Here is a 26,230-nt window from a genome sequence, read left to right as displayed (position 1 = left end):
TGCATTGTGTAAAGACGCCACCAAATCCCTCATTCTGCTTTCCTCTGAGATCAAGCATTCTGGGACATTTGGGGTGCCATACTCCAATCCAAAAGGTACATTTTCCTCCTCAGATCTCTCCTGTTCCTCAAATATTGAGGTCAAGGATTTGAAAAACTACTTCCTAGGGCGAGGCTTGAAAACCTTCTCTGGGAGAGGAGGAGGAAGGAACAAGTTACTTACCTGTAACTGTTGTTCTCCAGCATGGGTCTGGCATGGATTCACATGCGAACCCTCCCGCCTGCCCCTCTGCAGCTCTTCACTTGCTCATACTGCCACTTTGCGTGCTACCAAATCTGAGGATGGCTGCCAGAGGCGGGGCTTAGGGAGAGGGCAGTCATTGGCTGGGGGCAGTATGACCCAGAGATCAGTGATTGGTTACTACTAAGAAAGACAGATCAGAAACGAAACTTATACTGATTTTTTCTTTACCGAGGATTCCCAGCCTGACGACGGGGAATATTCATGAGCATGTGAATCCATGCCAGACCCCATGCTGGAGAAGTTAGGTAATGTCACTTGAGAGACAATGTTTCCGGCAAAGCACACATCTCAGATACTATCCTATCATCTGAGAGAGACTACAATGCAGACTTCAAAAGTCTTTAAATGACTCATTAATGTATGACACATGGTATTACAAAGCTGTGCAAAGCACTCAGCGTCTCCTGACCCACACTAGCATATGATGTGACTGAAGAAGAGCACAAAGCCTGCCGAGAGCTGAGCATTCCCTTCCCACATTCCAAACAGCACACCCAGCATCCATCTCACACTGACTATTCCAGAATCTAAAGTCTCACCTGAAGGTAACGAGGCCGGTGTAGATGAGAGGGAAAAGCAGCATACACAGGAGGACTGAGACAAGGCCATTATCCACAGAGAGTCGTCCCCACCATATTTTGGTCAGAAGTATCTACAGGAGGGGAACATTTTGGGAAAACCAAGATCAGCATGTTATCTTCAGAGCACATTTTCCATCGCTGTCTCAGAGGTTTCAAAGTGCAGACCCGGGATTCGAACCTGTGTTCTGCATCGTCTTGCTTCCAAGACGAGTGTGTTGTCCCTGAGCTATCCTCCCTGCCCATTGCTGAAAGAGTGTAGGAGTACCTGGAAGTGAGGATCTCAAGGGTGGGCACCCAGGAGAGAACTCAGCTCAATACAGGAAATGAGTGACTTCCAACGAGCTTTGACCTTGGTTGCTTAGGACTAAGGTGATTGTGAGGATTGTAAAGTAAATTATATTAAACTGATTGAAATACTGCCTGGGTTGGAGCATAGGCAAATATATCTTGCTAAAGGAAATATTATCTTCAATAAAATGCTAGACATTCCTTATAAGAAGTATTCAAAAACTTGCCATGATCAGTTGTTTTGTCCTGCGACTCCCATGATCGCTGACAAAGCTGGCTGGGGCTGATGGGAGTTGTAGGCTAAAATATCTGGTGGCTGCCAGAGGCTACCCATGGTCTAGGTCGACTAGAATCAGGCGCTAAAAATATACCTCATTGGGGAGGCCTCAGTGACACTGTCCTGACTTATGTCTGGGATTCGAGTGAAAAAGGCAAAAAGGTACACTCAGATGGCAGATAATGTTGAGAGAAGAGCCAATAGTCGGGATAACAAAGGAGATGCAGAGGATGTAAGGAAGAAAGAAAGTAAGCCTTGGATTGAAGCCATTCAGGGGAGAGGGCGGATTGGTCAGAATCAAATCACTAAATAGACCAAAATAAATGTATGGTAAGACTTGTGTTTTTAAGAATTAGGTTTTTATTCAGGGTTGTCAATTAGGAATTTTATTCAGGGTTGTCAATCTTGGGGTTATCTTCAACCCATCGCTTTCCTTCATTCCACAAATCAATGAGATCATCAGAAAAATCACATTTTGAAGTCAACATGATAAGACAAATCATACCCGATCTAGAAATGTAAAAAAAAATGGACTTGACCAAAGGCCTAGTGCTCTGGAGTCTGTAATATTACAGTAGTCTCTACACTGGCCTCAACAAGTCCTCTGTGCTCCTTCTACAAGAGCGGGCAGATGTAGCTCAATAAGGAAACCACAGTATCGGACATCAGCCGGCTTAAAAGTACTCAACTGGCTCGCTATAGAGATAAACTCCAGGGTGGCTTTATGCATCAAGCACAGGAGAGTTTAAAACATAATGACCAACTAGAAATCTAAGAGCTGCATGGAGCAATGGTCTCATCCCTGACAAATACAAGGAAACTAGGCTAGGGGACACACCTTTGCCACCTGTGCCCCTAGTCTTTGGAATATACTGTCTTCACACCTAAGAAACAATAATAGCTTTAACAGTTTCAAAAGGAATTTCAAGCTAAGGTTTTGGGAAAAAGACAAGCCTCCCTTACCAATGACCTTGCTTCACTGCTGAGTCTACACTCCCCCATATGGTACTTCTGAATTACCAATGTTATGCTATGTTATATTAATTACACTTATAAGGCGCCAAAGCCCGCAGGCATCCAGGCGCCGAAAGACAGAAGTAGTTGCAGACAGAGCTGGAGTTATTCTATTCAAACAATATAGTCTTCAACTGTTTACGAAAAACAAGGTGGTTTTCTGTCAGGCGCATCTGTGTCGAAAGTGACACTTTCAGAGCTTTTTAATTATAACGCTACCCAGAAGCTAGAGTGCATTGGACCCAGACTGAACTTACTTTTTTACATCAATCCGGTACTGCGAGCTCATCTACGCTCTTGCCGGCAACTGCCCTTCCAGCGCGCTTCCTGGAGGAGGCGGGGCAACATTGTGACACGTGACTCCTTCACGTGATCCTGGGATCATTTAAAGACCGGAGGCTACTGCCCGCCCAGTGTGTGCTACCCAGTAGCTAGAGTGCATTGGACCCAGACTGAACTTACTTTTTTACATCAATCCGGCACTGCAAGCTCATCTACGCTCTTGCCGGCAACTGCCCTTCCAACGCGTTTCCTGGAGGAGGCGGTGCAACATCGTGACACGTGACTCCTTCACGTGATCCTGGGATCATTTAAAGACCGGAGGCTACCACCCTTGCGGCGTTAAGCCCGACAGGAGTAAAGCCCTGAGGCTGTTGTGTGGCTGTTTGGTGGCGATGGTGCAAGGCAGCTGAAATTAAAACAGACCCTGGCGCAGACAATCCTCACGAAGCAAATAGGGACTAGGCAAGAATTGACAGTGGAGACTGCGGGCATATAGCCTTTGATCCACTGCAAGATACAACGGTCTGACAGATACATCCAGACAAGAGGCACTAGTAGACTCAATAAAAGACCAAACAACACTCATGGCTTTGATACACTCCAAAAAAGTTATCTAGAGCAACGCATGAATAATATATTGGAGCGACTAGACATCGAAGCACAAAATAGCCACTTTTGGCAAAGCAGGCTATTTGACATCGCCCGTAGCGACAGAGCTGAAAAGACAGACCTCACTAACGCACTAATTAAAATGATGACAGAAACTAACCAAGTCAGATCAAAGCAGATGTCTCATGCAAAATACCAAAGTCCTAGTAATATGAAAAAACAGAAAGAATGGACTGAGAACAACGAACCCTCATACTTACTGGAAAAACATGAAGCAAATAGGAACCTTAATCCTGCAGAAATAAATCTTATTGACCTTACCCGAGAACCCTCCAAGGAAAGGAAGGCACACACCCATACAGATACAGACAAAGGAAAAGAGATTAACAAACCAATTGACGATGAGGGACTTATACCCCATTCAAAAGGGAAAGTGACGTATGAAATCTTCTCCAAAGGAAACAAGATACCGCCCAACAGAGAGCAAGAAAAAAAAGGAACAATACTCAATAAACAAAAAAAGCAAAGGGGCTCACAAGCATTCTTGAGAAATCTAACAAATCCTCCAAAAGAATTACATCCCAAGATGAACAAAGCAACACAGCAGAATAAGCAAAACAAACTTGAACCCAAAGCAAAAAAGAAAAACCCAGACAACAATGAAGTAGACACAGAATTAGATGAACTAATCAACCTATTAACCTACACGGAGGACGAAATAGATCAATCTGAAAAAGCCCAAATTGAAATGGCAGAGGCATCATTGATTACGGTAGATGAACATGAAGGTGAGAAACCAGAAGAAGACCAAAACCTCGAAGAATCAGGATATGAAATGACACTTGATGAAATATCCAAAATAGAATGGGAAAACAACGATGAAACAGCATCGGATGCGAATAACCATCCCTCACCCATAAGGGAGCCCCAAAGCAACAACGATGATGATAAAACAACCGATGGACAAACAGAAAAAATAAAACTGCCAATTTTTGTGCTTCCACAAAAACAGCAGACAGAAATAAAAGTCAAGAAAATAAAATGATCAAGAATAACAACAAAAAATGATAACCTAATCATGAACCGCTCAAATGTACTAAGATTGATACAAGCCATTCCTAACATGAAAGAAATTACAACTAAAGATATAAGAACAGTCGAATTCTGTGATGAAATAACATTGGACCAAGTGAAGATATATTTTCAATCTGAAAAAAACCCTGAACAAAATAATAGACAATAAAAATATTTGCAAGCAGCTAGGCTTCGAAGTGACCCTGATCGAAGAAATACACAACAGAGAGGAGAAAAAAACAAAAAACAGTAAGCTGGAGCCAGCCTGAAATGAACCAAAGCAAATACGAACTGGATGATGTCTATAGGAATAGATCACCGGAACACAAGAACGATGGCGAGATGTATGAGAGTAGAGCAAATGACAACAAAGATTATCAAAGTCATCATGACCTTCATAGAAAATATGGACTATGGAGGTAACCAGAGAACTCACCCACAAATACAGAAGATAGACACAACCAAAGAAGATAACAATTAAAGGAAGAAAGTCTGCATCCAACCAGGATCTGCTCATGGAACACGCAGGGACACAGCCATTTATTCAATACAACAAATTGAAATTTTATTATGGCTGACATAATCTGCATCCAAGAGTCATGGATAACGCAACAACCAATAGCAGATAGATACACCATACTAATGAATCCTGCAATCCAAAAGCAAAAAGGCAGATCGTCTGCCGGACGCCTAACGTTAATCAAAAATGGACAAAACATTGACATACTAGAACACGACAACAAGAAATAGAAAAATCTAACCTATCACCCCGAGCTAAATGCTGGACTAAAGAATTATATTGCAGAAATATTAGGAGATCTGACAGTATCGACACAACCAATGGAAAGCAAAAGGAAACCTGGGCAAGAGGCAAATCCACTGCCATAATTGATTACATATACCTGACCGAAAATTTACATAAAGATTTGCGGGAATCCAGAAATATCAAAACGGAAGAAAGTGATCATTACATACTGGAAAGAACGCTGAATACTGGAAAAATGGTGAAAGATAAAGCTGATTCAACAAAAATCAAAATACATATCAGCAACAACAGATTAAGAATTAGGGGGAAAAGAATGGAAGAATTGCCAAAAATAATGAATAACTCAACACTAGATGATCTAGAAAAGATCAACAATGGAGGTTTACTGTCACCTTACAGATGCAATAATACACAAAATGGAAAGTCAACAGCTAAAAAACACATCCATGCATACAACAACAATATAATGAACAAGAAAAGAGAATTGAGAACAAAATTGAGAACAAAAATAAAATTACTAATTAAACAAAATTTACCGGATAAATATAAAGAAATCAAAACAGCAAAACAACATTACAGAAATTGGCGAAAGAACAACAAAGCCTTGATATTACAAGAGGATGCAGAAAAGATGCTGCTGACACTAAAGAACAGAAACACAAAACAACTATGGGCGTTACTACACGACAATACCCACACACAAAACAGCATGGTAACTGATATACCAGAAGCAAGTTGGACAGAATATTTCTCAGAGATCTATGGGGGCAAATACCCAATGAAAGAAGCAAACAATATACAGCAACACATATGGCAATGGGACCGTGAAGATCTAAAAAGGGCGATTAATACTCTAAATGCTTCCAGAGCCCCAGTCTGTCCAACATGATAATCAAGCAGAATGCAGCAGTATGGACGGAAATATGCGAAAGCATCTTCCAAATGATACAAAACACAAAAACAATTCCAAATACATGGAAGCAAGCCACCATCGTACCCATATTTAAGCAGGGCGACACAAAAGATCCACGAAACTACCGACCGCTGGCGCTCCTAGACCCTTTGGGCAAAAGTTTTGCTAAAATATTACTAGATAAACTAGACAAAATATGCCACAAGACAAACTGGTTTCATTAAAACACTGGGCACCAACATCAAACTATTTCTACTAAACATATTAAAGCATGAAGCCATAAGATACAAAATCCAAATCTATGCCGCTTTTGTCAACTTACGGCTAGCATTTGACTCTGTCAACAGAGACATTCTATGGGATAAACTGACCGGTAGGTAGTGTCCAACAGACATCATCGAACCGATTAAACTCTTATACGCGGACACCAGCGTTAGAGTCAAATTATCGAAAGAAGGGGCACTCACAGATCAAATCAGAACATGGAATGGACTAAAACAAGGATGCCTATTGGCAGCCACTTTATTTCATCTCTATATGGCAGATCTTGAACGAAATATCTATACACCTCAAACAAACCCCCCAAAAATCAATAACACAGCAATACCTTGCATTATATATGCTGACGACATAGTACTCCTGGCCAAAACTCCGAGAGGTTTACAGATTGCACTTGAAAAATTAGAAATATATATGACAAAGAACAAACTGAAAATAAATACGAAAAAAACAAAAATCATGACTCTAAAAAAAGAAAACAATATCAATCGCCAGCTCGTCTACTTTTATATAGGCAAGGAAAAAAATGGAAACAGTAAAAACCATAAAATATCTTGGAATATGGATATCCCAATCAACAACAGAAGAAGAATGGGCAGCACACCTGAAAGAAAAAACCTTGTCCCTAGCCCGACAAGCAAAAATAATACATCGAAAGTATGGAAAATTCTCCATGACCACAGTAGCTACATTTTACAAAAAAAAGTCACGGCCATCTGGAGCAGAAAGCATGATAAACACCAACAATGACATCTGGGATAAACTAGAAGGGAGTTTCTGGAAAAAAGTACTAAATTTGCCAGCTTCGCTACCTACGATACGAATCCGAGCTGAATTTGCACTTCAATCGCTTGAGTCCATTGTTCTATGGAAACAACTTGACTTATACAGGAAAATAATGACTAAAACCAACACCCCACCTTTGGAAATATTCAGAACAGAAAACAGCTGCAACTACGATCATGTCTTGGAAAAATGGAAAACAGCGACAGAAGTGAAAAGAAAAGAGCAAGAGATATCGATGGAAATGCTAATAGAGAGACCAGAAAAAGCAAAAACAAAACTAAAAGAAAATGATTGGATGAAAACCAACCGAGAGAAAAACAAATACCGGCACAACATACAAAATCCATCTGACAACAGAAGACTCAATCAACTTCCTTCATACTTACAAATATTTCCATCGTCTAAAACAAGAGACACATTTATGAGATTGCGGCTAAATATCCTCCCGACCCGAGAAATAATGGCAGCCAGAAAACAAATACCCAATTGCAAACAATACTGCCGATTTTGCAAGAACCCCCAGATGACCGAGAGCCTTCATCATATAATTATGATATGCCCGGCACTGAATGAAAAACAACAACAATCGAGAGAATGGTTCATGAACACACAAACTGTTCTAACACCAGAAGATCGTTGGGCAAGAATGCTCTCTGGAAACGAAAAAAAAACGAGTATTCGCCCTGACATCGTTCTGGAACAACATCATGAACAATAAAGGAACAGCGTAAAATATAAGCACGCGGGATCAAAACAAGAAGAAAGAACAAGAATAAGGATAACATTTCACTAGCCCACACTCTGCAATTTGAGCAATACACACAATGAAAGTCAGATGAAAGGTTTAAAGCGCAAACCAAACATAAAAAAAAAAAAAAAAAATGATAATCACCAAAACTTTCACCTTCCAGATTTCTGCTACACAGATGACGCCTACCCTATTACCACCCTGTACTTTTTACAAAGCACCCGCTTTTAACACTCAGTAATTTAGCTTGCAATGGGGATGGGTCAAGCATGCATATTCTGTGTACGAAGGGACATTTGTACATAGCTGTTTGTTTGTAATCTTTCTCCCTCCTTATTATAGGGCATAATAATAAGGGCATATATATTTTAAGATTATTTTTGCTTTGATGATCAGGAATAATTGTTGTGCCCTGTATACAGGCATGTTCCAATTGATGGTGAGGGGTAATTTGTGTGCCCTGTACACAGGAATGGTCCACTTGGTTCACTTTATGATGCCTGCCAATGTCCGAATAATAGCTTTTACTTTACTTTACTTCATTCAATTTGTAACACGCTGCCTTGGACCCGGAGGCGTGAGGGCGCGAAAGACAAGACAAACAGGACAATAACCGTTAAGAATGGAAGTGAACAAGTCAAAGAGGTAGAGAGACAAGAGGAGCATGAGGTGTGGAGCGGCCACAGCCGAGAGGTGCAAGAGTAGTTTGTTTAATAGAAGAAGTGCGTCTTGTGGTGCTTCTTAAAAGAGGAGACGGTTCTTTGTTTCTCTTCTGGACAGTAAAAAAATGTAAAATAAGTCTGGAGAAATGTTCAGATTTTTATCTCCAACCCCGAGGTCCTAGAAAAGGAACTGCTGGCAATGAAGCTTGCATGAAAAGAGTGGCATCATCTGTTGTGGGTGCCCCATGGTCCACAGAAATACACACTGATCAGCGAAATCTACAGCTCCTACAAAAGTATGATTGTTGGTCTAATTTCTTTTCTCTTTATGATTTTAAGATGCCATTCATCCCTTGCTATACTAACCAAAAACTGTTGTTTTTCTTTCAATAACGCATGTACATTCCGCATCCTCACTCATGACACAACAGTGACCGGACATCGAGGGATCACTTTCACTTTGGAGCTAGTTCAGAGATATTGTTGTTGGCCAAAGATGCAACAAGAGGTACATGAGTATGTGTTAGCTTGTTCACTTGTGCTCAAAACAAGAATCCTGGAACATATCTTGTACACAAGCCAGAATACCAGACAGGCCATGGCAGAGAATATCAACAGATTTCATAGTGGATCTGCCCTCCTCAAATGAGGGCACTGTGGTCGTGATAACTATTGATTTTTATTACAAGATGGCTCACTTTTCACCTTTGAAGAAGAGGCCTTCTGTATATGAAATGAGCCAAGTGTTCTTATGGGATATATTTAGCCTGCATGGGATACCCTAGGTCATTACCTCAGAGCAAGGACCCCAATAGACTTCTAAGTTCTGGTCTGCCCTCTGTAAGGCTTTGGGAGTCAACAGAGCCACTTCTTTCGGTTATAATCCTGAAACAAATGGACAGACGGAGAGAATAAATCAGAACTTTGGACAGAATCTCATGATCTTCACTAAGGCCACTCAGCATAATCGGGCTATGTGTTACCTGGTTGCAGAGTTCTCATACAATAACTCCTACATTCGTCCAGCAAGATGAGCCCTTTTTTTTACCCATGGGTACCATCCCATATGGTTGCCTTCTTTACCATGTACCAATTTCAGGAGTGCATTTGGCAGAAGAAGTCCTTCAGGAATTACATGGCATACATCATCTGCTCAATAAGCCTTGTTAGATGCACAAGAAGAAACAAAGAGATATGTAGACTTCAAACGGAAAGAAGCATCGACCCATAAACCAGGAGATCTAGTATGGTTATCCTCAAAATACCTGCCCAAACATCGAACACTTTCCAAATTCTCTCCCAGGTATTTTGGGCCTTTCAAGATAATCAAGATAATTCATTATGTGGTTTACAAACTATAAGTACCTCCAGGATTGCATTGAATACATCTAGTTTTTCATGTTTCCTTATTGAAACCCTAGCTACACTGATAAACAGGATAGCAACACTAGCGGAGATGCCACTGGAGGAGCGTATGCATAAGGATGAGTGTTACCAACATCCAGATTAACTCGTACACTGACCACCACTTCGAAGAGCCAAATTCAAGGCACTGCCAGCGGGAACTTTTCCCACAGACGGATTACTGACGGTGCAGAGTATTTACTAGAGATGAATTACTGATGGTCATGAGACCCTTCTAAAGAAAGGGCCCTTCAAAGAGCATACTGGGGATTGAGTATATTGATAAGATTCCCCGCAGACAGCCTCACACACCTACCCAATCGAGCCTGGGTTGTGACAGCAGCGTACAAGCAAGATTGGTAACAAACTAAAACTTCAGAGCCATTACACTGAGTGTATTTCTAAAGAAGTGACAGAAATTTGCCACCTCCTGATGAATGTTCGCCATTTGTTGGAACAGAACTGAAACATGTTGAGCTGAATGTTTAGGCCAAATAGCTTTTACGAGATACGTGTTAATTAGAACAGAGACAATATCTTCATCAGTTTAGAAAATATACTGCATGTCTGAAGTACCATATATACCACCCACTAAAAGTGGATAAGACATTTGCATAACCCTAGTCACTCTTTAAGAATTGTATCTAAACTTAAGAATTCACCATCTTGGATCATTGTATTTATGGATTTTTTAACTACTTTGGATTTAATAAATGTATATTTGTTTGAAATTAATTGTTTGTTGATTTGACTGCTCAACATCACAGGCTGTGATTTCTCAAACCCCTATTATCCTCGAACCTATTGAAACCCATCATCATGAGAAAACTTGCAAGTCCCAAGCTATTTTGCTATACTGTTGCTGACAGATCCTGGGAACCAGTGGAAAATGTTAGTGCCCCATGACTGGTTCGTAAATTCCATCAGCTTTTCCCCTGGAAACTGGGAGAAACTTGCGTGGGAGGGGACATGATGGCAGAAGGGGCCTCAAACGGCTCCCAGCTTCTTACCTGTCGTTAAAAAGCCGCAGGAAGAGGAACCCATCTTTCGTCAATTGGAGGATATACCAACCGGTTTGGCAGACGCCAATCCAAAAATGGCAGAACCACGCGTTATACTCCTGTGTGAGCACATATGGAGACGCGAAGTGTCATCACGCCAACATGGCACCGTGGTCTGGGAGCCATGGGAACACAGAGGCTACAAGATGGATTATCCCGAGGTAAGCAGTGAGTCACAACTCTCCCTGGTATGTTGCATACGCTGTGTTAACTAATCTCTCCCTGCCTTCCTTTTCTCTAACCTCTGTCCTTACTACCTGTACTCGCGCCCCTCCCTGATACCAGCCCTGCCTGTCCTGCTCAGCTTCCTTGATTCACACTAGATTGGACCTAAATTCATATCTGCTGCTACCAGCCATTAGGCTTACCTTACAGACTCCTGGACCTGGATTCCTTCATCCAGGAATTGAATATTAGTCCCCTTTAGGTTTTTCCTCCTTTGGACCACACTCAGCATCCAGCATTCGGTTCCCATCCAGAGGGGAAGGTGGCTGCTTTGGCAGAACAGACCCATCAGGTAAGGCCAGTCGCAGAGAGATTGCGATGCCACCTACAGCACGATAGGATGGAGCAATTAGAGGAGCTATTAGAAGCCATCCAAGCCTTTACTACAGAGGTGCAAAATCCTAAGGCCGTTAATTCCATATTAGGCTAATTATGGTTAAAAGAGAGGAAGGTTTTCCTCTTTGAGGGGCTTCCATAGGGAAGCTTCATGGAGACCCTAAAAGGCTCAAAGAATTCTTAGATGCATGTACCGTGGCCTATGTTTTTCGGGCCTGCCTCGTTTCCCATGTATGGCTCAAAAGTGGAATTCTTGATATCACATCTTGCAGGTAATGCACTGGCTTTGTCCACCGCTCTCATAACCACAGGTGACCCCCTGATGGACGATTACATAGGATTTGTTACTGCTTTCAAACGGTTTTTTGACAGACCAGTGTTGATCTATACTTCACAAGATACAATTTTGGACTTTGCTCAAGGCAATTTGGATGTTTTATCCCGCACCAGCAAGTTCAAACAACTGGCTCAGCACATAGCCTGGCAGGAGGAAGCTTGCCAAGGGGGCTGTCAGATGAACTTAAAGATGAATTGGTCAGAGTTGCCCATCTGGCGAATTCAAAGATTTGATTAGGATGGTCTTGCAGCTAGATTTTTGTCTACAAGACCGAAAGCAGGAGAAGAGAAGGGGTAGGATTGTAGTCCCTTGAAACCAGTGTAACCTAGCCACCAAGTGGTTCATATGCTTCAGATAACTCCGAACCAATGCAAATAGGGACAGCTCCCAGACCCCATTTGGATGAAGAAAGGATTTGGCAAAGGCCCAATGGTCTCTGTATGTAAGAAATCAAGTGGGTATACATGCTAGAAGTGGTTTAGCACTGTCCTTGTTGTATTTTATGTTGTATTGCACTAATCATACTGTGCTTGGGATATATTATATAGTCTGGTTTTGTGTTTATACCAAAACGTGGGTTTAGAGGATTGACATGTTTACCCTAATTGTCATGGATAATAATAACAAATGATATTCTGTTCCCCAACGTGCTAGTATTGTCCTGAATTTCTGGATGCACCACATTCTTTAAACAGATTGTTTAATTCTTGTTTAGGGCCATGTACTGTTAGATTAGTTAGCATATAGCAGATGGGGAGCAGGTGCAAGTGGATCTAGGTCACCTGGCCTAAGCCCCGCCCACCTGGTACCTTCCTGCCTGCTGCTATTTTTCACCACTTAGCAAGCCCCACCCACCTGGTGCCTTCCTTCACCATCACTGTCTTGTGGCCAATGCTGGATTTGACTTTTATGGACTTCATTCATTCACGGTGCGTCACTCTTTCTCAACTCTCATGCTGGACTTCCTTTGCATCTTGTACTCATGGTGGCCCTGAATCATGCTGTTCCCATCTTCATCTTGTATCCTGGCTTGCAACATTATGTGTTACTACTGACTTCTGCAATTGTATTCGCTCTCCACTCTTGCTTCTCCACTCTTTTTGACTGCTTACTCTCTTTTCTCTCCTCCTTTCCCTTCTCCCTTTTCCCATCTCCTCCCCTTACTTTCTTCTATGCACTTACTCTATCAGAACTGTCCCTGGACCTAATATGATAGCAACCTCGTCTGTTTCCACCACCCTCCCATTACTGTTTTTTTTAACCCCCACCACCCCTCCAGCACTATCTGAAATGTTGTCAGCCCTAGTATGATAGTCGCTTGTTTTGTTCCTCCCCTCCCTTTCTGCACCCCTCTCCCTCAGCTTTTATTTTTTCCGGCTCTACCAGAAATATCGTCAGGCCTAGTACGGTAGTCGCCTGTCTGTTTCCATTTCCTTCCCACTCCCCCCCTCCCTTCCTTATCTATGTCTTAGCTCTTGCACTATCTGAAATGTCGTCAGGCTGAGTACGATAGTTAATTTCACATCCTTACTGTTCACGGCCTGTAGAAATGTAGTTGTATTTTCCCTTGTTCCCTCCCTTGCCTTGAAGTGCTTTGAAACACATTGTGTATAGGCGCTATATAAATAAACAATCATATCATAACGATCATATATTAGATCTGAGATATTCACAGCATATTTCTCTGTATGTACTGCAGGTCTGCAGGCCATCTCTTTAGTCTTTGTCCCCTGGCTCCTCCCCACAGAGGGGGAAATGCCAGCTCCAGTTCATAATTGAGATACATGTTCTGGAGTTAGACCAGAGTCCCGTGCCACTGAAGGAACAAGGGCTAGGCCATGGCTCTTCTGGAATTGAAGGTGCATCTGGAGTTGCTACGGATCACATCACAGAAACAGCATCTCTGGTGGATTCAGGAGCAGCTGGTGTCTTCATGGACAAGTCTTGGACCCAGAAATGGGTATCAAGAGCATCACTAAGGAGGTGGCTCAGCCAGTGGAAAGAGTCAATGGAGACCCTTGAAAATATAGAGGAACTCACAATGGAGTTTGCATAACACACAGAGATCTTGTCTTTTGTCCTAATAACTGCCACACATTTTCCAATTATTCTGGGGATTCCCTGGCTAACCCTTCATAATCCATACATTAACTGGACCACTCGTACCTTGTTCTTAGGATCTTAGGATAAGAGACATGTGTAAACAGAGGCAAGACCCTGACTGACAAAGGTGACCGGACACAAGAAAACGTCACCCTGGTAGCTCAAGTACAGTATGCTATTCTAGAGAAATATTGCAGCTTTTCAGAAGTATTTCAACAATAGATTAACAAACATTTGCCTCATCATAGGGCGTAGGATTTCACAACAGACCTACTTCCTGACACTACAGTTCCATTCAGCAGAATGTATATGTTGTGTCCTGGGGAGAAACAAATCCTCAAGGAATATCTGCAGGAAAACTGCAGGAGTGGCATGATTACCGGATACACATCTCCAGAAGGAGCTTCATTGTTTCTTATCCCAAAGAAAGAAACTTCAGAGTTAAGACCATGCATCGACTACAGGGGTTTGAACCGGATTACAGTGAAGGATAAATAGTCACTTCCGCTGAATCCAGATATACTGGAAGCAGTACATTCAGTTCATAGTTTTGCTAACTGAATTTACAAGGTGCCTATCACCTCGTACGGATAGGAGGAGATGAATGGAAAACGTCTATTCGGACATTTTCACTACTGCGTTATGCCATTCGGGTTATCAATGGCGCCGGCTGTTTGCCACAGGTTTATGGGTTACCTACTTCTTAGGTCAGCTATCATCTATTTAGACAATGGGCCTGATTACGAGGTTGGTGGTAATCATGGCGCTATTAGCGCCATGACTACCACCAATAACAGGACCGTGTCCGGTCCCGTTCAATGGGGACTTACCGGTCCAGGCCGACCTTGGCGGGACCGGTAAATCCCCATTGGTAAAGCCATTCCCCATTCCCATTTGAGCAACCAAAGGGCTCAATGGGAAGGGGGAAGGCGGCAATAACGGTACCGCAAATTGCGGTACCGTTATTGACCCCGAAATCCCTTAACGGGTCCCGTCCATAACGCCTGGTAAAACCAGGCGTTAAGGGAGGGACCCGCTAAGGGACCTCAGAATAGGGCGCAAAGGGATTACCGACACCGGTGTCCTTACCGGTGCCCGGTATCCCTTTGCGCCCACCTCGTAATGAGGCCCAATATCTTGATTTTTTCGAAAGAAGCCAAGGAACAGTAATATCATCTTACAGAAGTCCTGCAAAGATTACAAGACCAGCAGTTATCACTCAAACCCGAGAAGAGCCTTTTCAATGTGTCGCCAGTTTCCAATCTAGGATACATTTTGTCTGACCCAGGGGTTTCTATGGACCCAAGAAAGATCCAAGCTCTCACAGATTGGGACGCCCCCAGATTGGTAAAAGAAATACAATGGTTCTTGGGTTTAGCAAGCTTTTACAGCAGGTTTATACCTGTATTTTCTTGACTGGTTTTACCACTCACTAGGTTACTAAAGAAAGACATCCCTTTTTGATGGGCAAATGAGACAGAGAAAGCCTTCCAACATTTCAAGGTGCGATTTATCTCTGCCCCTCTTCTTAAGCAACCTAACCCCGATAGGCCTTTCATTCTGGAGACAGATGCTTCAGAAAGTGCAGTCGGTGCAGTTCTGACAGTAATTCTGATACATCTTTCTTTTTTTATACCAAACTCGTAATGAGGCCCTTGTTTTTTTTCTATCCAAAACAGAGTCTACAAATTGTAAATTAAGAGGTATTAAATGTAAAACATGAGAACGATTTGAATACCATCGTTATTATGATGGCACCTGCAGTACTATACCATTATACATTTAAATTTGCACTGTTACCCTATTCCAGTGGGCACTGGGGATCTCCAGATTTTCTGGACTATGATTTCCATGATCCCTCATCATTCACTGTATGATGTGATAGGTTATTTATAATGCGCTTAATACCCAGAGGTTTCTAAGCGCAGAACCGGGGATCGAACCTGTGTCACACTGCATTGTCTTGCTTCCAAGGCGAGTACGGTGCCGCTGAGCTAGCCTCCCGGGACCCGGCTGGGGCCGATCAGAATTGTCAACCAAAATGTCTGGAGTGCTAAAGGTTGCAGAGGCCTGCTTACTTTATGGCACTCCTTTTACCCTCCTTGCATGCATGAAAGCAGTCAATCAACAAGTATTAAATCGTGCTACTGGCATGTACCATGCTGATTTCTCGAACTTGTAATATAGCCTACAAAACTCTGAAGGAACTATTTCATATTGAATAAAGTTGTACGTTTAGTAATTATAATTATAAATGATTATTTATAACATGCTTAACAACCAGAGGTTTCTAAGTGCGGACCCGGGGACCGAAGCTGTGTTGCTCCGCGTCAATGCGTTGCCTTATAGCTATAGAAAAGTCAAAAAGGAACACTTGCGGTGAAAGAGAAAAGAAAGGCTCCACTAAGGGGCAAATTGAAATAAGACCATGCAATGAGGCAATTTCAAAACGACAGCATCAAAATAAAGGTGAGAGTGAATAGTGTGCAAATCCAGGGCGTAAGGTAAAGGGACATACAAAGAGAGAGCAGTGCCAATATAGAAGGATTGGAGAAACATAGAAATAACGTTTTATCAAGCACAAGAGAGACAAGAATAGAAAAAAAGATATCTCAAGAAACGGAAACAAAGGGAAAGGTTAATATAATACTCCTGCAATAAGACAAACGTTAGGATTGGTGAGAGAGCCAGGGTGTGGAGGGACCCAACCACCTAACGCCCTGAAAGTAGAACATTCAGAAATGTGACATCCAAACCTCTTGACGGCCCCAATGCAATGTACTGCTTAATCAATGAAAGTCAACATGTGTTTATCATCTCTAGGCGCTTTATCAAGGCAAGTATTGTCTAGAGTGATCCTGAAAAAAGGCAAAAGGTTGTTAAAAAATCATTCAGGCTTTATTGGCCAGTGTAATCACTGGGGAGAATGGGGAAGGGTGCTGGTGCTCCACTCAAACATCAAAAAGATATTTCTTGTTTATTTACACAAGTTGCAGGTTCAAGTTACTCTCAAGTTTGCGTAGCTATGGAGACACCTGCCAACCGTCCACCCCACTCTACTCACACCAACATTCCACTCACCTGACCATTCACTCTTGCACGCACCCTTGTGGAGGTTACGTCCCCAAGAGTGGGCCACACAAATATAATTCATTCAACTGACATGCATGCGAACGTTGTAGACCAAAGCACAACAGAATGTCCTCCAGGCACACAGCAAAATACTGACCTGGACTCCACCCTGCGACATGAAGCGCATGGCCTTGGCCTCCCGGGCCAGCTGTAGGCAGGTGGTTTTACCCCAGGCTGGGGAAATGCGCGTCAGGAGCTCCTCAGCCCGGATTTCATTTTTTCGATAGCACTCTGAAAACACCCCTAAAAACAGCATAAAGTATCAAATTTAATGCCACAGTCCTGCTAAAAGATGGCCTCTGTGGCAGCAGGTTAAAGTTTCAGTACCACTGGATCCAGCGGCAGCGTACAAGGTTTTATATGCATTCAGAACAAGGGGAATAATAATGGCAAAAGTCACCTCCTGAGACTAATACACCCCATTGGGTTCTGGCCAACGGTTCCACAATGAAGCTGCAAGGAAATGGAATGGTCTCAACTACGGTTCAATAGATGTGCAGCAACTTGATCCAGTTTGAATTATTTGAATGGGAAGTACAACCAATGGAAATTATATGCCACATTTTAAATATGTATAAAAGTCAAGATTAATCCTTCGACTGTCCCCATCACCCTCTATTTCCCCACATGTCCATTTATCAGTGTTTTCCCTGGTTCATGTCCTAAGAACTAACATCACTGACTCACACTCGTATTGCTGCGTAAAGCAACCAGTCTCATGATCGCCCTGATTAACATATGCATCTTTTGTAAGTGTTCCTGTTCAAAGCACATTGTTTCTCAGACCATTAAATACAATAAAAAACTATTGCCGTGCCTTTTAATATATAACAGCAATGTATGATAACTGAATCGAAAAGATCAGGAAAACACATAAAACACAGCAGCTGAGGAACACTGTATGAAGATTACATGACACATCATACACCCCAGAGTATGGTGAGATTAGGCCTGTAACTAGAGTAGTTCCACGGCTGAGGCCCACCAATGGGTATACTCAGCCGAATAATGGTACAGATGACACTAATCCATACTCCACTTCAAGCTGCAGGTCCATCCCAAGGCTGACATTGAGATTGGCCATGGAGAGCCACATATTAAGGATCACAGCTTTGAGTCTAGGTTTCTCTCTCCGGGAGGATCCTTTAAGACATCATACAGCCGGTGGACAATGTCATTTATCCAGCGCGTTCCCTAAATATGCTACCCCAGGAATGCTGACTCAGGTTTGTACAGTGGAGATGTTCTCATAAAGCTGCAGTACTCATTCCAGGCAAGTGTCAGGGATATATCGGACACCCAAAAAAACACAAGAAACAAGTCATGGTCAAGAAGGTCCCTATCTAAGGGCATATCTCCAAGTGTGAGAAATTGGCCACTGCACAGCCATTTGTTTATGCATTCGACTGGATACGGTCCAATGGAGACTCATCAAGAGGGATCAGTGCCCCCTGGTATTAGGGTATGAGCTACATTGGAAACATCTGGCTACGCTTCAGTGGGTTCACTGGTAGCTAGAGCTCAGTTTAATCAGAGTACCAAATAGAACGTCGTTGCAGCAGCCTCCCAGAACCATTCAGTTTATGATGTAAAGAGTATTTTATTTATTTATTTATTTAGACATCTGTAAAGCGCACCTTGCCCTGAGGTATCTAGACGCTAGTTTTTTTAAAGGTACAGTAGAAAAGTAAGTGCGTACAGGTGTAAAAAAGTATAGGTTAACGGTTCTGTACAGCGTAAAGCATACAGTTAGAAGTGCTGGAGAATGTGTGCGGAATTGTGCGGTATAAAGGTCATATGTAGTTAATGTGTGGTGGTGCAGGCCCTTTCCCCTTTACAGCCAGTAACGTGTAGCGAAGTCCCATTCCTAAAACAGTGGCTCTACACCATGCGCTTGGTTTTTATTGTGAGAGAGTCTGCTACAATGTTTTACAGGACCTAAGATAGTGGCCAATGAGACATGGTCGATGAATGGTGCAGGAACCACTTTGGCTTCAAACAACTGTCAGTGTTGACTATAAACAAGCTCCCCCGAGGTCTGCCCTGCTGGGGTGATTCTGTGTGCCACCTGCAAATGATCATAACACTTTATTATTATTGTTATCACCCAGATTACGCTAACATAGAATAAATCGCCCATGATTTTGACCTCTACACACTGGGATGAAGGATATTGGCTATTGTAACGGACCTCAAATAAATACAGGGGATGTGGCCGTATTCTTTGCCTACATAGTAACTGCTCTCCTTACCCCCACTCCTTTCCTTTCATTCCTCTCTTGTAATTCCTTTTTGTTCCTCAAGGACCCCACATGGGCACTTCCACACCGTGACGTGATGTACATTGGCTCAGGATACGCCACCTCCCCCAGACCTAAGAGAAAACAACTTTGGGCCCTTTACCCCCATCATCTTGTGAGAACAAAAAAAATCCCGCTCTCTCCTTCATTCCTCACATCATGGACCTTACTAAGTAGTCCCACTTCCAGCTCCACCTCCTCAGCGGCATCCTTCCTTTCCTCACCTTCCCCTGAAAGCTCAATGTCTCCAGAGCACTGGTCGTCTCAAGGCTGGACTACTGCAACAGCCTCTTTCCTAATCTCCCTCTTTCCTCCCTACGCCCCCTACAGCTAATCCAGAATAGTGCTGCAGAACTTATCCTTGGCCTGAAACCCAGGGACCGTACCTCTCCAGTCCTAAAATCTTTCCATTGGTTCCGGGTGGCTGCAAGGATCAAATTCAAGACCCTCTGCATCATCCATAAGGCCTTCTGGGGGGGCCTGGGACCTCGCTGTGTCCAACTTTCCCTCCCTAAATACTCCCCTGCTAGAGCCCTAGGCTCCTCTAATTCCAACTCTTTGACTGTCAACCGCTTCTCTAAGCAGAGTGGAGGGCAGGGCTCCCTCCTCGGCTGGCGCCTCCCTTTGGAACAGCCTTCCTGCCCATCTCAGACTTGAGCCAGACATCCTCAAGTTCAGGAAACTGCTCGAAACTCTGCTCTTCTCTACATCTTTCCCTTCCATGCTAAACACTCTACTGCCACTGTGACTGGTGGCCTGGATTCCAGGCCCTTCTTCCCAGTCTATACCAGCACCCCCCTGCTGCACTGCCCTGCAGGCCCCTGTTTGATGGCACTGCATCCCACCCTTGTGAGTCACGTGCACTTGCCCTTAGCCTGAGAATTCACCCCTGTTCCCTTACCATTTAGCCTCCTACTCACTCTCTGAGATCAACCTGTTTGGGAAGTAATCAAGTAATCATGTGATTACATACGTGTTTCAATATGATTGTCAATATCGGACGGTTCACTTCCTTCAGGGACGACTCTGTTGTCCACCCAACTTTCAAAAGTATCTTCAGAGAGTTTGTTTGCCATCTCTCTGGGCTGCTGTTATAGATCAGTTTATGTTGGTTATTGTCAGTGATCGAGGATCAAAAGGTGAGGTTGCCTTGTTCTACCCATACTGAATTACTACTTTCAAAATGCGGGATTTCAGCTCCTGAGCATTTGTCTGCATACGCCTTGTTGGTATTGCACCTTTTTCTGTGAGGTCTGCATCTAATCAGACATGTCAACACCACAATGGTCCTCTGGTATGCATGATCTTGCAACTCTTCCAAACATTACCTCCGAAAACATTTGTCTGTCGTGCTGCGTGTAGTTTTGCGGTAATCCCTCAACAATTGAGAGTTTGCACTACTGGACCTGCGGTTATCCGACAAATTTGCAGAGTCAGTTTCACGAAAGATCCCACAGACCGAAAATGGAGTCACTGGACAGTGATGTAAGCTAAGATATCCTGCAACTAACTTGAAATCCCTGCCACCGAGTGGTGGTCCTTTGTCAGGTTTGACAATGTATGCAATAACATTTGCAGCAAAACCTTTGTCTAATGCCAGAATAGTAGAGGTTGCTACTGTGGATGAAATCACATGCTGTTCTAGATATCGCAAACACTCATTAGGAACCACCATGACATATGCATCTGTGTGTCTGGGTAAAAAAAGAAATCAACAGCAACATCTTCCAAGATGGCTGCCGGAAGCGGCATCATCTGTAACAATTCAGGGAAAGTTGTTTTACTAGGTAAGTCTATTTTGGGAAACAAGACCTTTTACCACAACAGCCTTTTTGTGGCAACCATGCCCAGTTGACACTCGTGGTAGGGGCGGGGGGTGCCAATATCTTCTGAAACAATGGAATTGGTATGACAATCTTAATTTTGAAAAGTATTCATGAAGTGGTCATGGATAAATATTCCTTGCTCAGAATTCATCTTTTCAAGCGCATCTTGGTCGATGTTTGTGACAGATTGAAACATCTTCTTAAAGGAGAGGTTCTCCCAGGAGTTGTAATTGATCAATCAACAAGGCATCTATTTTTTAGCACATATCAATCTTACCATATCTTTCCAGACATTTAGACATGCAAACCACATGTGTCCGAAACAGCCATTGTGTGATAATCTAATCAGTCGATCGATCGTCCTATGCTGAAATGCCTTGGCGGCAATACATCATAATATGTGCCCCTGTATGTGACATCAGCATACCAGACCGCTGTGCTACGTACCTTTCAAGACATCAGTGCACAACATAGACAAACGTCCTCTGTACACAATTTATTGATGTGTCGCCATGGAAATCACAGCAAACCTTTTCCCCTTGATAACATTATAGTTTCTCCTGCCTTCGTGTCCATCAATTTTATTTCCTTCAAGGCTCGTTCTTTTTGCTCTGTTCAGCTACCAACTATGATGCATACAACACAAAAAGATACTGCCACTACTAAAATGACTTTTCCCCACATGTGCTTCTCATTTACATAATTCCGCAATTGACAAATGTGTTTGCTAAACCAGGTATAAAAACGAATCTTGGACCAGTACGTTATTTCATGTGCAAATTATCACTTTGCATATGTTTGCCTAATGTGGCGTATTTGATCTAATCTAACTAATGTATTTTTTTAAATGCATAATTGACTATACATTGATTTTCTCAAAAGAGTTTGTTGTCTCTTTGTCATTTCTCTAAAAATACCATTTATAAACGACCCATCCATATATATAGATATATATATTTAATAATAAATCTACATATTTCTTTTCCACGCAGTTTTTGTTCACCAATTGCAATCCTCAAGCATTATGGACAGTATTGATGTATGAACCAGAATACAAGGATGAGGAAATGTATGAGAGGGAAAACCAGCAACAACATTTTCAAGGACTGAAAAGTGGTTTAGGTGATTCACAGGATCCAGATCCGAGTCAAATGGAAGACTTTTCCAATTGGTGTACGTGCGTTAGATGTCAATTGATGTCAACGTGGATTGAAAACACATGCGGCCACGAAAATTCAGGCTATTTGGCCTACATATCCGAAGATGAAACTCCAGCACTATGCGTGACGCAGCAACAAGACCTCTGGGCAGCCTGCCTTACACGTTCTGCATTGGGAATTATGCTGGTGCTTATGAACAAACTTCGTGGAACCGTTCACCCTCGTGGTCCTAGCAATGAGTAAGTGTTGGGTCCATCTTTTTTAACTGAACAAACGGTGCACTATTGCCTTATAAATTATTTTAAAATGCTAACGGGATCTCATTAGTTCACTATATTTATAGTCATAAATGTATTATATGTATGTTTTGATAAACAAATCAATATACTTTTTCTATAACTCCTCATATTTCCTTATCATAGTCATAACATACCACCAAAAAACTTCCTATCAAGTTAATTATTTCCCTGGAAATATCAATTTGCATATCTTAGTTTCCAAATATTTGACGTTGAACTCCTTATCTCCAAATATATATTTTTTCTTTCTCCTACATATGCCTAATATTTTTTTGTTGTTGTTGTAGAAAATAACAAATTAATGATCCTATCATTTCTCTATCATTTTCATAGATGGTACAGGCAAGTGGCCTAGAGATCGTACATGAGGCAGAGTCACAGAACATTGAGGTTCCAAGCTCCAAGTGATCCAAGCAGGACATCACGCTTGTGAATGGGGAACGGAGGTGCCGCCTGGATTCAATTGATGATCCACAGAAGGAGCAAAGCCCACAACAAGAAATGAAGGTCCTGCAGAAGATGACCAAAATAACTGTGGTTAACGAAACCACCGGTCGACCAATATGCCCATGAGCCTTCTCATGAGCGCAACGATGTCCAACTAATGAAGCTTGAACACGTCTTAAATTACTTCTTTTACCGCACAATTCCGCTTGTGTCTCACCTTTTTAACCCATTCTTTAGGTATATGTGTATACTTGTTGATTAGGGAGAGTCTCCTCGCTATCCCTTTTAGATAGGCGGTGCACCACCAGACACCTAGGGAGAGATATCCCTTATAGGGTCACAGTGTTCTTATTAGTAGGGACAGTCTGCATGTGTGTTCCGTCAGCAAGATGAACATTTTGTCTTTTCCTCTCACTTCATCCAGATCTCCCCTCTTTGTTATCAAAGACAGTTCTCACTTTGGCCCTGCTCTCGCAATGGTGATGGTGGGTGGCCCACTGACCTCCACATCCCAGGTACCGACCAGAATGTACAACTCAAAGGGGTCTTGCGTCTAGGAACCCTTAGCCACAACATAGACCCAGTGTTCCCATACTTCTCTTTGAAGACAATGTCCAGGCAATCACTATATGTATGCCAAAGTTCACGCGGGCAGGCATCTGTTCCGCTGGCCTCATCCTGACCCCCCCCATATCAAAGGTAGTTTCTCACTTTCGCTGTGCACTCACAATGGGACTGGGCGAGTGTGCCCACCATCCTCCACATCCCAGGTGCAAACCGCAATGTAGAACTCAAAGAGGTCTTGCATCTAGAGACCCTTGGCAACATGGCCAACCCAACTCCATACTTCCCCTTGAAGATAATGTCCAAACAATCAACATATGTGTTTCACCATCCACAGGGGCATGGACCTTTTCCGCGGGCTTCATTCTGTGCCACCTCTCTTTTCAAAGTCAGTTCTCACTTTGGCCCTACTCTCACAATGGTGGTAGGTGTGTTGGCTCACCATCCTCCAAGTCCCAAGTGCCAAACACGAGGTAAAACTCAACAGGTTCTTGCATCTAGCGACCCTTGGCCACATGGCCACCCCAGACCCGGTGTCTCCATACTTCCTTTTGAAGACTCTGTCTGTGCAATCAAGATATGGGTGTCACCTTTCCCACGGGCCTGGAGCTTTTCCGTTTGCTTTATCCGGATCCCCCTTCTTCCTTATCAAAGGCAATTCTCACTTTGGGTGTGCACTCAAAAAGGGGGTTGTTACCTGTGCCCGCCGTCCTCATTTTGCGGGTGCAGGCCACATTGTACATCTCAGTGAGGTGTTGCATCTAGTGAACCTTGGCCACATCACACCCGAGGTCTCCATACTCCCATTTGAAGACAATGTCAAGGCAATCATAATATGTATGTCACTGTTCAGGCGGGCCTGGGGCTTTTACACTGCCTTCATCCTGATTCCCCATCTCCCTTATCAAAGGCAGTTCTCCCTTTGGCTGTATTTGTATTTAAGTTTATATAGCGCTTTACGCCAAAGCGCTGCACATTTTATCAACAGGGTACATTTAATGATAACAAATTAACAGTAACAGTAGTAGCAAATTACAATTTTGAATCAGACCAACAAAACAGTATGTAGAGCAATTGGAGAGAAGGGAAGGGGAGAGTAGTGGAGTAGAACTGAGAGGAAGAGGGAGGGATGGGTAGGAGGGGAACCGGAGGGGCGAAGGGGGTGTGAAAGGGGTGGGAGTGGAGGGAGATGATTATGGGGAAGAGGGAAAGGGTGGGAGAGAGGGAGTGATAAGGGGGAGGGGTATCATGGCGGGGAATGGAGAAGGAGAGATTTAAGGGAGGTGCGGAATAAGGAAAAGGTAGGAATAGAGCGGATTGAGAGAGGGAAGGAGTTCCAGTGGAGGGGAGCTAGGAGTTGGAAGGAGTGGAAATGAGAGGAGGCACAAGGGGAAGGAGGAACAGTGGGAAGGAAGTGGTCAGTGGAGCGAAGGGAGCGACAGGGAGTGTAGAAAGAGAGAAGGGAAGAGAGATAAGGGGGAGCCAGATCATGGAGAGATTTGAAGACTAAACAGAGAAAGTGAAATTTAAGTTGGGAGTGAAAGGGAAGCCAGCCAAGGGAGGATAGGGAAGGAGAGATGGAGTCTCGGGAGGTGAGGAAACAGAGGGTACAGATGGCAGAATGGTAGATAGATTTGAGGGGGGCGAGATGTGAAGTAGGTAGACCAAAGAGTAAGGAGGAGCAGTAGAAGAGGTGAGAGAAGATAAGGGAGGAGATTAAAAGTTTAGTGGCATGGAAAGTAAGAGAGGGGCGGACTTTGCGAATATTATAGAGGTGGTAGCGACAGGCACGAGAGGTGAGAGATATGGTGGGAAAAAGTGAGAGAGGAGTGAGGAGTCAAAGTGAATGCCTAAGTTGCAAGCGTGGGGGGAGAAAGTAAGATAAGAGGGGGGAAAATGAATGAAAGGAGGAGGAGCGGGTGGGGGAAGATAGTTGGAGGGGAAGAAAAATACTTCAGTTTTGTCAGAGTTAAGGGAAAGAAAGCGAGAAGACATCCAGTTTTTAATGGCAGTAAGACAGGAAGAGAGTTTAAGGTGGAGGTCAGGAGAGAAGGAAGAGAAGGAAAGAAAGAGCTGCGTGTCGTCGGCATAGAAATGGTGAGAGATGCCAAATGAGGAGATAACAGGGGCAAGGAGGGAGGTGTAGATTGAGAATAGGAAAGGGCCAAGCACCGAGCCTTGGGGAACTCCGTATTCCAGAGGTGTGCTCTCACAATGGCCGTAGTTAAGCACATGGTCTAGTATGTAATTTTACATCATCAATCCTGCATCCACCTCAAAGTTTGCACACAGCCATACTGGGGTACATCCTCAATACATATCACGCCCTGAAAAAAACTACCAAGAGATTTCAAGGGTAGTCCTTCCGCTGTCCATCTTCACATACACACTCAGTTATCCTACTGTTTTTAAACATCTTTGAACCCTTAGCCAGTAAGCATGTCTAACTTCTAC

General features: G+C 43.1%; 1 protein-coding gene across 1 annotated transcript in view; it reads right to left on the bottom strand.

The window, feature by feature from the left end:
* LOC138528195 (transient receptor potential cation channel subfamily M member 2-like) overlaps positions 1–26,230 on the bottom strand; it is a 679,103-nt gene that overhangs the window by 230,541 nt on the left and 422,332 nt on the right. Inside the window, exons 15-16 of the mRNA XM_069639648.1 lie at positions 17,278–17,423; positions 843–955 (exon numbers count right to left, since the gene is read on the bottom strand). Of these exons, the coding sequence (XP_069495749.1) occupies positions 843–955; positions 17,278–17,423 (259 nt within the window). The remainder of the gene's footprint in view (positions 1–842; positions 956–17,277; positions 17,424–26,230) is intronic.

The sequence above is a fragment of the Ambystoma mexicanum genome, chromosome 7q (assembly GCF_040938575.1).
Source record: "Ambystoma mexicanum isolate Mex_15411 chromosome 7q, UKY_AmexF1_1, whole genome shotgun sequence".
In the NCBI taxonomy this organism is placed as follows: domain Eukaryota; kingdom Metazoa; phylum Chordata; class Amphibia; order Caudata; family Ambystomatidae; genus Ambystoma; species Ambystoma mexicanum.
The sequence above is the reverse complement of the archived record's forward strand: the minus strand, read 5'-3'. Positions and strand labels throughout refer to the sequence as shown.